This window comes from Salvelinus sp. IW2-2015, unplaced genomic scaffold (genome assembly GCF_002910315.2).
Source record: "Salvelinus sp. IW2-2015 unplaced genomic scaffold, ASM291031v2 Un_scaffold2500, whole genome shotgun sequence".
Classification (NCBI taxonomy): Eukaryota; Metazoa; Chordata; class Actinopteri; order Salmoniformes; family Salmonidae; genus Salvelinus; species Salvelinus sp. IW2-2015.
In genome coordinates, this window is record NW_019943816.1 from 55,246 (window position 1) to 70,261 (window position 15,016).

The 15,016-nt window shown below is 45.2% G+C and overlaps 1 protein-coding gene across 1 annotated transcript in view; it reads right to left on the reverse strand.

Annotated features, from left to right (window-relative positions):
- Nucleotides 1–9,722: 9,722 nt before the first annotated feature.
- The window catches only part of LOC112074111 (extracellular matrix organizing protein FRAS1-like), a gene marked incomplete at its 5' end in the record, with an annotated part of 31,001 nt that continues 25,707 nt past the window's right edge, over nucleotides 9,723–15,016 (reverse strand). Inside the window, 2 exons of the mRNA XM_024141331.2 lie at nucleotides 9,723–9,994; nucleotides 13,515–13,640. Of these exons, the coding sequence (XP_023997099.2) occupies nucleotides 9,723–9,994; nucleotides 13,515–13,640 (398 nt within the window). The remainder of the gene's footprint in view (nucleotides 9,995–13,514; nucleotides 13,641–15,016) is intronic.

Below are 15,016 nucleotides of genomic sequence, written 5' to 3' on the forward strand. Positions count from 1 at the left end.
TGCAGCCCTCACAGGAAGCATGGCATCCTGGGAGAAATAAACAGGAATGTAACTGAATTAACAAGCAACAAAACAGCTTAAACATAAACTAAGCAATGACTGGAATGAAATGTAATGATTAAATGTATTGGCAGGAATTAAACCATGCAGAAAAACAAGAAGATGGGATGTAGTGAAGCCTGTTTATTGTGGACGTTTCAGCTCTTTCTCAAGACCAGTCTCTATAAACCATGTAGACAAATGTGTAGCATTTTGGGATTTCTGAGAGTTTTACAGAACAATGAAATGCATAAACAGCATACACAATTACATCCTTCCAATGTATGGAAGGTTAAATATAATCTAACACCAGCCTTTTCCAGGTTAAATATAATCTAACACCAGCCTTTTCCAGGTTAAATAAAACCTAACACCAGCCTTTTCCAGGTTAAATAAAACCTAAAACCAGATTTTCCAGGTTAAATAAAACCTAACACCAGCCTTTTCCAGGTTAAATAAAACCTAACACCAGCCTATTCCAGGTTAAATAAAACCTAACACCAGCCTTTTCCAGGTTAAATAAAACCTAAAACCAGCCTTTTCCACGTTAAATAAAACCTAACACCAGCCTTTTCCAGGTTAAATAAAACCTAACACCAGCCTTTTCCAGGTTAAATAAAATCTAACACCAGCCTTTTCCAGGTTAAATAAAACCAATACATCAAGAGCTGACAGGTGTGATTTGGGACTTCTATTGGAGAGGCAGTCTGTTCATATCTTCACACTAAACCATCTCTGTTAATATAATTGTTCTCGACTTCCTCTATTGTCTTTGGTGTTTCTATCTGACAACACAGAGCATCTGTATTCTCCTCTGACAAGTCCTTCCCTTGTTAACACATGTTCCATGGTACATGAATATACCTTGTGGTGTAGCGACTGCTACCACCCAGAGACACATCTCCTATTGACAGAATACTACACGGATAAAGGAAAATGCAACATCCCATCTCTCTCTCTCCCTCCCCCAACACCCCCCCTCTCCCTCCATTCCTCCCCTCTCTCTCCCAACTCCCCCTCTCCTCCTTCCGGCCTCCTTGTCCCCATCCCTCCCCCTCTCTCCCCAAACTCCCCCCCCTCCCTCTTCCCTCCTTCCTCCATCTCCCCTGCCCCTCTCTCTCCAACTCCCCCCTCTCCCTCTTCCCCCTCCTGTCCTCATCTCCCTCCCCCTCTCTCTCCCAAACTCCTCCACCCTCTCTCCCCCCTACCGTCTCCATCTCCCTCCCTCTCTCATCCCAACTCCCCCCCTACTACCCTCTTCCCCCTCCGCCTCCATCCCCTCCCCCTCTCTCTCCCAACTCCAACTCCACCCCTCTCCCTCTTCCCCCTCCTGTTTTTCCTCCCATCTCCCTCCCTCCTCTCTCTCTTCCCCCTCCTGTCCTCCATCCTCCCTCCCCCCTCTCTCTCCCAACTCCCCCCTCTCCTCTTTCCCCTCCTTTCCCTCCCTCTCCCTCCCCTCTCTCTCTTCCCCCTCCTTTCCTCCCTCTCCCTCCCCCTCTCTCTCTTCCCCTCCTTTCCTCCCTCTCCCTCCCCCTCCTCTCTCCCTCTCAATCCCTCTGGCCTAGGTGTTTAGTGATTACAAACATTCATTATATGTTGGCTGTGTGTCTGTTGCATGCTTGCGGTGTAAATATAACTTACTCTTGCAGGCCCCGTGCCAGGTAGTGGCCAAGGGGAAGCGGGTGACACAGGGTCTTCTAGCAACAGGTCCTGCAGCCTTACACCACAGACACACACTGCCCACGCCCGTTTGTAGGTCCGCTGCACAGCGCAGGCAATCACTGTTGCATTCTGGGAACACAGAAGGCAAAGGTCACACACAGCAGCTTACAAAAGGGGGCCCTCAAGTTTAATTTTAGGGCCGCTCCTGTTTACACTGTATATTCATGATATTTATTAGACACCGATTAGTGTTAAAAACACTACACAGACTTCAGACCTGAGTCTAGCTAGGACCACACCACCTTACTCCAGCACAAATAGGGCTTTATCATACTGCATACCCCTATCACCACTATCACCACTATCACCCCTATCACCCCTATCACCCCTTCATCACCACTATCACCCATATCACCTTCACCCCTGTCACCACAATTCCCCCTATCACCCCATTCACCCCTATAACCCCTATCACCACTATCACCACAATTACACTATCACCACTATCACCCCTGTCACCCATATCACCCCTATCGCCACTTTCACCCTATCACCACAATCCCCCTATCACCCTTCCCCTATACAACACTATCACCCCTATAAACACTATCACCCCTATAAACACTATCACCCCTATAAACACTATCACCCCTATAAACACTATCACCCCTATAAAACACTATCACCCCATAAACACTATCACCCCCTAAAACACTATCACCACTATCACCCCTATAAACACTATCACCCCTATAAACACTATCACCACTATCACCCATAAACACTATCACCCCTATAAACGCGATCACCCTATAAACACTACCACCCCTATAAACACTATCACCATATATAACACTATCACCCTATAAACACTCACACCACTATCACCCATATAAACACTATCACCCTATAACACTATCACCCCTATAAACACTATCACCACTATCACCCCTATCACCCTATAAACACTATCACCCCTACTAAACACTATCACCCCTATAAAACACTATCACCCCTATAAACACTATCACCCCTAAAACACTATCACCCTATAAAACACTATCACCACTATCACCCTATAAACACTATCACCCCTATAAACACTATCACACTATCACCCATATAAACACTATCACCCCTTAAACACGATCACCCCTATAAACACTATCACCCCATAAATCACTTCACCATATAAACACTATACCCCTATAAACACTATCACCCCCTATAAACACTATCACCCTATAACACATATCACCCCTATCACCCCTATTACACACTATCACCCCTATAAACACTATCACCCTATAAACACTATCACCCCCTATAAACACTATCACCCATATAAACACACCCCTATCACCCCTATAAACACTATCACCCCTATAAACACTATCACCCCTATAAACACTATCACCCCTATAAACACTATCACCCCTATAACACTACACCCCTATACACTATCACCCTATAAACACTATCACCCATATCACCCCTATAACACTATCACCCTATAAACACTTCACCCCAAAACACTATCACCATATCACCCTATAAACACTATCACCCTATAAACACTATCACCCTATAAACACTATCACCCCTATCACCCCTATAAACACTATCACCCCTATAAACACTATCACCCCTATAAACACTATCACCCCTATCACCCTTATAAACACTATCACCCCTATCACCCCTATAAACACATCACCCTATAAACACTATCACCCCTATAAACACTATCACCTCTATCATGTCACCCAAAGACCTAACACCTCTTTATCTAATGATGTGACTGGCTGGCTGGCTGGCTGGCTGACTGGCTGACTGACTGACGGGCTGACTGGCTACCTGGCTGGCTGACTGACTAGCTGCCTGCTGCTGCCTGGCTGACTCTAGCTGCCTGACTGGCTGACTGGCTAGCTGCCTGGCTGGCTGACTGGCTAGCTGCCTGGCTGACTGGCTGGCTAGCTGACTGACTGGCTGACTGCTAGCTGCCTGCTGACTGGCTAGCTACCTGGCTGACTGGCGCTACCTGGCTGCCGACTGCTGACTGGCTAGCTGTCGACTGGCTGACTGGCTAGCTGCCCGACTGGCTGACTGGCTACTGCCCGACTGGCTGACTGGCTAGCTGCCTGGCTGACTGACTGGCTAGCTGCCTGACTGGCTGACTGGCTGGCTAGCTGTCTGGCTGATTGGCTGGCTAGCTGCCTGGCTGACTGACTGTCTGACTGCCTGGCTGGCTGGCTGGCTGGCTAGCTGGCTGGCTGCTGGCTGACTGGCTAGCTGGCTGGCTGGCTGGCTGGCTGGCTGACTGACTGGCTGACTGCTGACTGGCTGACTGGCTGACTTGGTTTCTGGGGAAATAAGCTTTGAGCCAGTCTGAGATGCTTATATTTCTATCAGAGAGGGATAGAAAGAGAGAGAGAGAGAAGATAGTGCCATGGGTGACTGCAGTGTTGGACAGCCATTCTGACATGCTGTGGTCAAAGAGTAAAGGAGATTGTGCCAGCCCGGAGAGAGTAAGATAAAGAGAGGGATGAAGAGGGATGAAGAGAGGGATCAGGGTTAGAGGTATTAGACTCGAGGATCGGAACCGATAACCATAATGTACGTTTTCTGTTCTTTATTTTGGTTCAGCAGAGAGATGGAGAGGAAACGGAGGTTTAAAGTTGGTCACACCCACATCAATCTATACAACACCTTAAAGAGTGTAAATGTGTGTGTGTGTGATTAGCACACACACGCGCACACACACAGTAGCTCCTCTCTGCTGTGCGGGCCTCTGTCTCTCCGTCTCTGCTGCACCTACCCAGGTGAGCCCTCCTCTGTGTGGCCCGGAGCCAACTTCAACACGCTAAAGACAAAACTCCTCCTACTGTTTCATATCACAAATCAACTCTCCCCATTCCATATTAAATCATATCAACCCTCCCCATTCCATATTAAATCATATCAATTCTCCCCATTCCATATTAAATCATATCAACCCTCCCCATTCCATATTAAATCATATCAACCCTCCCCATTCCATATTAAATCATATCAATTCTCCCCATTCCATATTAAATCATATCAATTCTCCCCATTCCATATTAAATCATATCAACTCTCCCCATTTCACATTAAATCAAATCAACTCTCCCCATTTCACATTAAATCATATCAACACTCCCCATTTCACATTAAATCATATCAACACTCCCCATTTCACATTAAATCATATCAACTCTCCCCATTTCACATTAAATCATATCAACCCTCCCCATTTCACATTAAATCATATCAACTCTCCCCATTTCACATTAAATCATATCAACCCTCCCCATGTCACATTAACCACTTCTTCCCACTGGGACAGAACACTAGTTACTAAGATTTAGGAGAGGTTAATATTGCAGCCACTCCAACTCCAAGTCTCTTTTAAAACTTTCTCACCTCTAAAACAAATAGAATTCTAAGAGTGGCACTTCAGGGATAGATAGATAGACAGACAGATAGAGAGATAGATAGATAGATAGAGAGAGAAAGAGAGAGAAATTAGGTTAGAGAAGGATAGTGAGAGAGAAAGAGCGAGTGTTGGGGGAAAAACATACAACATTATAAAATCCATGTACACAAAAAACAAGTGTGCTTTAAAAATTGGCAAAAACTACACACATTTCTTTCCACAGGGTTGTGGGGTGAGACAGGGCCGTGGGGTGAGACAGGGCCGTGGGGTGAGACAGGGATGCAGCTTGAGCCCAACCCTCTTCACCATATATATAAATGAATTGGCGAGGGCACTAGAACAGTCTGCAGCACCCGGCCTCGCCCTACTAGAATCTGAAGTCAAATGTCTACTGTTTGCTGATGATCTGGTGCTTCTGTCCCCAACCAAGGAGGGCCTACAGCAGCACCTAGATCTTCTGCACAGATTCTGTCAGACCTGGGCCCTGACAGTAAATCTCAGTAAGATAAAAATAATGGCGTTCCAAAAAGGGTCCAGTTGCCACGACCACAAATACAAATTCCATCTAGACACCGTTGCCCTAGAGCACACAAACACCTATACATACCTTGGCCTTAACATCAGCCCTACAGTTAACTTCCACAAAGCTGTGAACGATCTGAGAGACAAGGCAAGAAGGGTATTCTATGCCATCAAAAGGAATATAAAATTCGACATACCAATTAGAATCTGGCTAAAAATACTTGAATCAGTTATAGAACCCATTGCCCTTTATGGTTGTGAGGTCTGGGGTCCGCTCACCAACCAAGATTTGACAAAATGGGAGAAACACCGAAATATCCTCTGTGTACAACGTTAAACATCAAATAATGCATGCAGAGCAGAATTAGGCCGATACCCACTAATGATCCAAATCCAGAAAAGAGACGTTCAATTCTACAACCACCTAAAAGGAAGCGATTCCCAAACCGTCCATAACAAAGCCATCACCTACAGAGAAATTAGTCTGGAGAAGAGTCCCCTAAGCAAGCTGTTCCTGGGGCTCTGTTCACAAACACAAGCAGACCCCACAGAGCCCCAGGACAGCAACACAATTAGACCCAACCAAATCATGAGAAAACAAAAAGATAATTACTTGACACATTGAAAAGAATGAACAAAACAACAGAGCAAACTAGAATGCTATTTCGCCCTAAACAGAGAGTACACAGTGGCCTGACCACTGTGACTGACCCCTACTTAAGGAAAGCTTTGACTATGTACTGACTCAGTGAGCATAGCCTTGCCACTGAGAAAGGCCGCCGCAGGCAGACCTGGCTCTCAAGAGAAGACAGGCTGTGCACATTGTCCACAAAATGAGGTGGAAACTGAGCTTCACTTCCTAACCTCCTGCCAAATGTATGACCATATTAGAGACACATATTTCCCTCAGATTACACAGACCCGCAAAGAATTTGAAAACAAATATTGGGTGAAATACCACAGTGTGCAATCACAGCAGCAAGATTTGTGACCTGTTGCCACAAGAAAAGGGCAACCAGTGAAGAACAAACACCATTGGAACTTTTGTGAGTGTAATGTTTACTGTGTTTCACTTGCTTTGGCAATGTTAGCATATGTTTCACATGCCAATAAAGCCCTTTGAATTGATATTGAGAGAGAGATGACCTTAGAGAATAGACAGCTGAGGAGATCTGAGGATAGCTGAGGATATCTGAGGAGATCTGAGGATAGCTGAGGAGATCTGAGGATAGCTGAGGAGATCTGAGGAGATCTGAGGATAGCTGAGGAGATCTGAGGAAAGCTGAGGTTTTATATATGACTGTAATTACTCTAGTCTCTACTGTCTCTTCTTGTTAGAGTAGAGAAGATAAATCTGGTGATAGATTTAACACCAGATGCACAGCCGTCAAAGATTAAACTGAGCTGGAAAATACTCTAGTCCAGAGCTGATAGATTCACCCTGCTTGATCCGTTAAATATTAAACGAGCTCGGCCCTTTAGGAGCTGTTTACCATAATCTGAGTCAGATTCGGTGTCACCTCGGAACAGAAGAGAGCACATAATAGTTCTGAGCGATTAACTGTCTGTTAGTTTTCGATTTTGAAACAACTAATTGACCGATTTTGGTTTAATTATTTAACATTCTATTTTGTTAGTTTTTCTTCTCTGAGCTCAATGTGCACATCGCACAGTTTCTCTAGAGATAAATCAGATCCAGACTGAACTGTGCGATGTAGTAGGGAGTTGTAGTTTCCAACAGGCCAACAATCTACATAGCTTAGCGCATAAAACATAGTAATTAACTACAATGACCACAATCCATTGCACATCTACTTGTCCGGTCTGTGTTTCTTTTACGCCTGCTACGGAAGAGACAGAAGAATGCGTGATCATGAGGTGATATAGAGAGCAGCTGTTGCTTAGAGAGTTATTTCTACCTGAAAATACATGATCTAAGTGATCGATGGTATCCAGAAGTACATAATAGTGATTTTTGTCAGACAGCAGCTCTATAGAGATGACATGATGACTTGAAATGAAATAATAACATTATCAAATAAAACGAATGTAATATACACAACAACTTAAATATTTTAATGGAATATAGTGATTAAAATATATATATATATATATATATATATATATATATGTGTGTGTATTTAACCTTTATTTAACTACTGTGATTATTTTTTAATAGTCAAACCGAAAGCGAACCGACCCCAAAAAGCACTAAATTGCTCAGCACTAGTAAATAGAGGACGTATTCCTGAAAACAGAGTGGCATCAGAATAGAGCCTTGCGGAACACCTTTTTGTCAGGTTTTGGCCAAGACTGTTCGGGTTTTGGTCACTAGATGTCCCCATTGCACCTTTTTTGTACCTTTTGTTTTTCTTGCTCTAATTATTGTTTGCACCTGTAGGTCATTCCCTTGTTAGTATTTAAACCCTGTGTGTTCCTRWGTTCCTTGCTCAGTGTTTGTAAGTTAGCACCCAGCCCCAGCCCAAGCCTTGTTTTATWCAGAMWTTTCTCTTGTTGGATTTTCCAGAGGTTCTCTGGTTTAGTTCTTGTGTATTATTTGAGMAGTCTTTTGAGGTTTGTTTTTCCCTGCTGTTTTTTACCACTTTGTGGAGTTTCTTTTGTATTTTGGAGGATTTCCATTTTGTGCCTCTTGGCTTTATTTTTGGKCATTGTGGATTTAGTTTCTTTGCCTGAAGAWTTTGTTCTTTAATTAAACCACCATCTCTAGTACTGCTGTGTCTGCCTCATCTTCTGGGTTCTGACGATTATTAGTGACTGTTTCTCGCACCGGGTCCTGACACTTTTCTTTAGAGAAACAGTTAGAAGCTCTGGTAATGTAATCAAGACGCTGTGTGTTCATCTCTTTAGGTCTTCTATTTTTCTTCTATACGTCTCTCAAAAAGCTTCCAGAATATAACAGCGTCTATTCCATTCATATTTTCATTTCGCATTTTTATATGAGTAAGACTTAAAGGACATTTCTGTTCACAGAGGCAGTATGAAGCTGTACATGAAGCTCAGGACAGCACATTTAGCTATGCTAATAGAAGTACAAGCTGAAAACCCCCACTGTTAGGCACACAGAAATATCTCGTTTCACTGGCCAAAATACTATATATATACACAAAATATACAAAAAATACTATATATATACAAAATATACAAAAAATACTATATATATATACAACATATAATATATATACAAAATATACAAAAACTATATATATACAACATTGTATATATATATATATAGAGAGAGGGAGATTTTAACTATTGCACATCATTACAACACTGCATATATAAATAATATGACATTTGGAAATGTCTCTATTCTTTTTATTCTTTCTTTTGTTTATTTCACTTTTGTATATTATCTACTTCACTTGCGTTGGCAGTGTAAACATATGCCACCCAAGCCAATAAAGCCCCTGTGGATTGAATTGAGAGAGTAAAGAGTAAGTAATAACCATAGATTTATCCAAGTCTAATTCTCATCTCCTATAGTTTGAAGATTGTATAATAGTTGTGCGGAGGTTGTGGGGAGGTTATCTGAGGCGGCATCGGGGGATGATACACTCCCTTCGTTTATTTGAACAGTGAAGCTAAAAGGTTTAGTTTTAGCTTTTTGGATTTGAGATCAGATGGTTTATATGAGGCGACGGTACAAAATGGCACCTTTTATTTGAGGGTTATTTCATACATATCTGTTTTACCATTTAGAAATGAAAATACTTTATGTACAGTATCTAGTCCCCCCAATTGAACGTGTCATAAGTACTTGGCCAAATTCACTTATTGTGTATTTAAGTGGTCAAAAGTTTAGAATTTGGTCAAATATTCCTAGCGATGCAATGATTACATCAAGCTTGTGACTCTACAAAACTTGTTGGATACATTTGTAATTTGGTTTGGATGTGTTTCGGGTTTGTTTAGGTTGTGCCCAATATAAATGAATGGTAAATAAAGCATTGTGTGGGCCTTCTGAGAGCATCGCAGTGCTAGCTGTGCCACTAGAGATCCTGGTTCGAGTCCAGGCTCTGTCTCAGTGGTTTAGGGCACTGCATCGCAGTGCTAGCTGTGCCACTAGAGATTCTGGGTTTGAGTCCAGGCTCTGTCGTAGCCGGCCGTGACCGGTGAGACCCATGGGGCTGCGCACAATTGGCCAAGCGTTGTCCGGGTTTCGGGAGGGTTTGGCCGGCAGGGATGTCCTTGTCCCATCGCGCACTAGCGACTCCTGTGGCGGGCCGGGCTCAGTGCACGCTGACACCACCGCCTGGTGTAACAGTGTTTCCTCCGACACATTAGTGCGGATGGCTTCCGAGTTGGATGGGCATTGTGTCAAGAAGCAGTGCGGCTTGGTTGGGTTGTGTTTCTGAGGACGCACGGCTCTTGACCTTCGCCTCTCCCGAGTCCGTACGGGAGTTGCAGCGATGAGACAAGACTGTAACTACCAATTGGATACCACGAAATTGAGGAGAAAAAGGGGTAAAAAAAAGTATGTAGTGTGTCATTTTGGAGTCACTTTTATTGTAAATAAGAATCTAATATGTTTCTGAACACTTCTACATGAATGTGGATGCTACCATGATTACGTATAGTCATGAATGAATTGTGAATAAGGATGAGAGAGGAAGTGACAGAGGCATAACTCTGTAACTTTCTCGCACATTATTATTCAGGATTTATTCATGATTATCTAATCATGGTAATATCCACATTAACGTAGAAGTCACAAGCATGGTGAAGTCATTGAATGTATGAGTGTCTGGCCATGCAGAAAAGATGAGTGGAGTCTCTCCGTGGCCCAGAAGTGTCAGCAGAAATATTTAATTGAACACTGTTTGACTGAATGGAGGACAACAGAGGAGGGAGAGATAACTCCACTGTTTGGCTGAGTGGAGAACAGAGGAGGGAGAGATAACTCCACTGTTTGACTGAGTGGAGAACAGAGGAGAGAGAGGGGGAGGAGGGTGTGAGGAGGAGGAGAGAGGGGGAGGAGGAAGGGTGGGAGGAGGGTGGGAGGAAGAGGGGGAGGAGGGTGTGGGGGAGGAGGTGAGGAGAGAGGGGGAGGAGGGTTGAGGAGGAGGAGGAGGAGAGAAGAGAGGGGGAGGAGGGTGGGAGGAGGGTGGGAAGGAGAGAGGGGGAGGAGGGTGGTGGGGAGGAGGTGAGGAGAGGGGGAGGAGGAGGGTGGGAGGAGAGAGGGGGAGGAGGGTGTGGGGAGGAGGTGAGGAGAGGGGGAGGAGGAGGGTGGGGGAGAGAGGGGGGAGGGTGTGGGGAGGAGGGTGAGGAGAGAGAGGGAGGAGGGTGGGAGGAGGGTGGGAGGAGAGAGGGGGAGGAGGTGTGGGGAGGAGGTGAGGAGAGAGGGGGAGGAGGGTGTGAGGAGGAGGAGAGAAGAGAGGGGAGGACGGGTGGGAGGAGGGTGGGGAGAGAGGGGGAGGAGGGTGTGGGGAGGAGGTGAGGAGAGAGGGGAGGAGGGTGTGAGGAGGAGGAGAGAAGAAGGGGGGAGGAGGGTGGCAGGAGAGAGGGGGAGGAGGGTGTGGGGAGGAGGTGAGGAGAAGGGGAGGAGGAGGGTGGGAGGAGAGAGGGGGAGGAGGGTGTGGAAGGAGTGAGGAGAGAGAGGGAGGAGGGTGGGAGGAGGGTGGGAGGAGAGAGGAGGAGGAGGGTGTGGGAGCGGTGAGGAGGAGGGGGGAGGTGGGAAGGAGAGAGGGGGAGGAGGGTGGGAGGAGAGTGGGAGAGAAGGTGAGGAGAGAGATCAAATCATGAGAAAACAAAAAAAGATAATTACTTGACACATTGGAAAGAATTAACAAAAAAATGTGCATACTAGAATGCTATTTGGCCCTAATCAGAGAGTACACAGTGGCAGAATACCTGACCACTGTGACTGACCCAAACTTAAGGAAAGCTTTGACTATGTACTGAACTCAGTGAGCATAGCCTTGCTATTGAGAAAGGCCGCCGTAGCAGACCTGGCTCTCAAGAGAAGACAGGCTATGTGCAACACTGTCCACAAAATGAGGTGGAAACTGAGCTGCACTTCCTAACCTCCTGCCAAATGTTTGACCAATATTCGAGACACATTTCCCTCACATTACACAGATCCACAAAGAATTTGAAAACAAACCCGATTTTGACTCAACTCCCCATAATCTTACTGGGTGAATACACAGTCCTGCCATCACAGCAGAATATTTGTGACCTGTTGTCAACAGAAAAGGTCAACGAGTGAAGAACAAACACCATTGTTAAATACAACCATATTTATGCTTATTTTATTTTCCCTTTGTATATTAACCATTTGTACATCGTTACAACACTGTAAATATACTTAACATTTAATATATTTAATTATTTTGGAACTTCTGTATGTGTAATGTTTACTGTTCATTTTATTGTTTATTTCACTTTTGTATATTATCTACTTCACTTGCTTTGGCAATGTTAACATATGCCCAGCCAATAAAGCCCCTTGAATTGAATGACTTGAGGGGTGAGGAGAGAGGGGGAGGAGGGAGGGGGATGAGGGTGGGGGGGTGAGGAAGAGAGGGGGAGGAGGGAGGGGGATGAGGGTGGGGGGGTGAGGAGAGAGGGGGAGGAGGGTGGGGGGTGGAGAGAGAGGGGAGGAGGGAGGTGGGTGGGGGGTGAGGAGAGAGGGGAGGAGGGAGGGGGATGAGGGTGGGGGTGAGGAGAGAGGGAGGAGGAAGAGGGTGGGGGGGTGAGGAGTGGAGAGAGGGGGGAGGAGGGAGGTGGGTAGGAGAGAGGGGGAGGTGGGTTGGGGGTGAGGAGAGAGGGGAGGAGGAGGTGGGTGTCTGTTAGTTGCTCAAAAAACTAGACCAACTTCCCTGAAAGCACACAACATCGTGTGAAGACTGACAGACAAAAAGACTTATAGTAGGAGGACCTGCAGAGGGTCGGTCAGCTGAGAGGTCAACTCCCTGCAGGTTTAAGATGGTAAACGAGGCGTTGCTAACGAATGGCTCCACATCACACCCCTTCTGCTAATTCCATTAAGGTAAGGAGTCGGTGGTGAAAGCCAGTGAGCTGTTAAAGCACCCGTTGGTGATTAAGAACTGTGACCCAAATGACTCCCTATATCCTATTTTAGCCCATAGGGCTTGATCAAAAATAGTGCACTATATAAGGGAACAGGGTGCTTTTTGGAACACCTTTACTTTTAAGTACCGCAGACTGTTTAAAAGGAGAAGCTTAGCCCAGAAATGTTGAACTGCTGAAATAAATGGTCTTTCCCACAGTAACTTCAAATGTATTCTGTTTGTCTTCAAGTTCTTAAAGTGGGGTGAGAACGATGATGTTTTCCCTCTATGATTCTGATTCAGCCTCGGGGAGAAATGCTCAGTGAATGTACTGTTGATATTCGATGTGGAACGAATGAATCGTATCGACAACTCACATACAGCGTTTCATGCTGTACAGTAATAAATCCAGGATAACTGTTTCTACAACAGCTAGAAGTGCTGCTTGTGAATTTTTTTAAAATATCCATTGTTAGTAAAAATGTTCTCTTCAAAGAGTCCCCTTCAAATAGAGCATACAGTCTTTTTCACATTCAAATACCAAATTTCAAACTCGTTTATTGTCTGTCTTCTGTAACAGACTGGGTCTGCCGTGTGTCAGTTAACGTGATGGGTGAACATTATGTGGTTAACCAGGTGATGGTGTGCGCAGTCAATAGTAACGAGGTGTGTGGTGTGTGTGTGTGTGGTGTGTGTGTGTGTGTGTGTGTGTGTGTGTGTGTGTGTGTGTGTGTGTGTGTGTGTGGTGTGTGTGTGTGTGTGTGTGTGTGTGCTGGTCTTCCCCACTTGGCAGGTGTTACCCTGGACGTTGAAGCCTCGGGGACATCTGAGAACACACTGGCCTTCCTGGAGGACGTAGGGCGGGGCACATGAAGTGCAGTTCTGACCACTTCCTCCAGTGCACTGTAAACAGGAAGTGTGGCATTCTGAAAGGGAAAAGAGGAGAGAAGATTGATCTATTATCCGTAACACTTCCAAATAAAACAATGTTTGAGGAGACGCAGACTCTTTAAAACTGAATGTATTGCCTCGGCTGGAAGTGCTCGTCACAATGTAGAGGGGTTTCATCACATAACGATAGCAGTATAATTTACAGACCCAGCGGCCTGTTATTGTGACGGTTCCTGTGTTTAGCACTCTGCCGTTCCCACTTTGTGTACTCACAGTCTCTAGGCTATGTGTACTCACAGTCTCTAGGCTACGTGTACTCACAGTCTCTAGGCTACGTGTACTCACAGTCTCTAGGCTACGTGTACTCACAGTCTCTAGGCTACATGTACTCACAGTCTCTAGGCTATGTGGTACTCACAGTATCTAGGCTATGTGTACTCACAGTATCTAGGCTATGTGCACTCACAAGTATCTAGGCTATGTGTACTCACAGTATCTAGGCTACGTGTACTCACAGTCCTAGCTATGGTCTATGGTGTGACTCACAGTATCTAGGCTATGTGCACTCACAGTATCTAGGCTATGTGCACTCACAGTATCTAGGCTTGGCACTCATCAGTATCTAGGCTATGTGCACTCACAGTATCTGGCTATGTGACTCACAGTATCTAGCTATGTGTAACTCACAGTATCTAGGCTATGTGACTCACAGTATCTAGGCTATGTGACTCACAGTATCTAGGCTATGTGCACTCACAGTCCTCTAGGCTACGTGTACTCACAGTATCTAGGCTATGTGTACTCACAGATGGACTGTCGCTACAGTCTTAAGAAGAAAGGTGCTATCTAGAACCTAAAAGGGTACTTCCGCAGCCTCATAGGAGAACCCTTTGAAGAACCCTTTTTCGTTCCAGGTAGAACCCTTTTGGGTTCTATGGATAATTCTTTCCACAGAGGGTTTCACATGGAACCCAGAAGGGTTCTTCAAAGGGGTTCTCCTATGGGGATTAGCTGAAGAAACCGTTTTGAATTTTTTTTTTCTAAGTGTACCCATCCGTGGGCCCACACCTGGCAGCCAGACAGACACAGGACCCTGCCTTACTTCCTGGTACCACCTTTCTATGGAAACCTCTTGATCGTGTGTGTGTGTGTGTGTGTGTGTGTGTGTGTGTGTGTGTGTGTGTGTGTGTGTGTGTGTGGTGTGTGTGTGTGTGTGTGTGTGTGTGGTGTGTGTGTGTGTGTGTGTGTGTGTGTGTGTGTGTGTGTGTGTGTCTAGATTGTGTCCCTTAAGGGGACTTCACATGTCAAAGTGAAGACCTGGAAAAATCCCCTCCCAGACCGTGGCATCGAGAAGACAGCCTCTCCAAACCTCCCCTCTCTCTCTCTCTCTGTCAGTACACGAGAAAAGGTA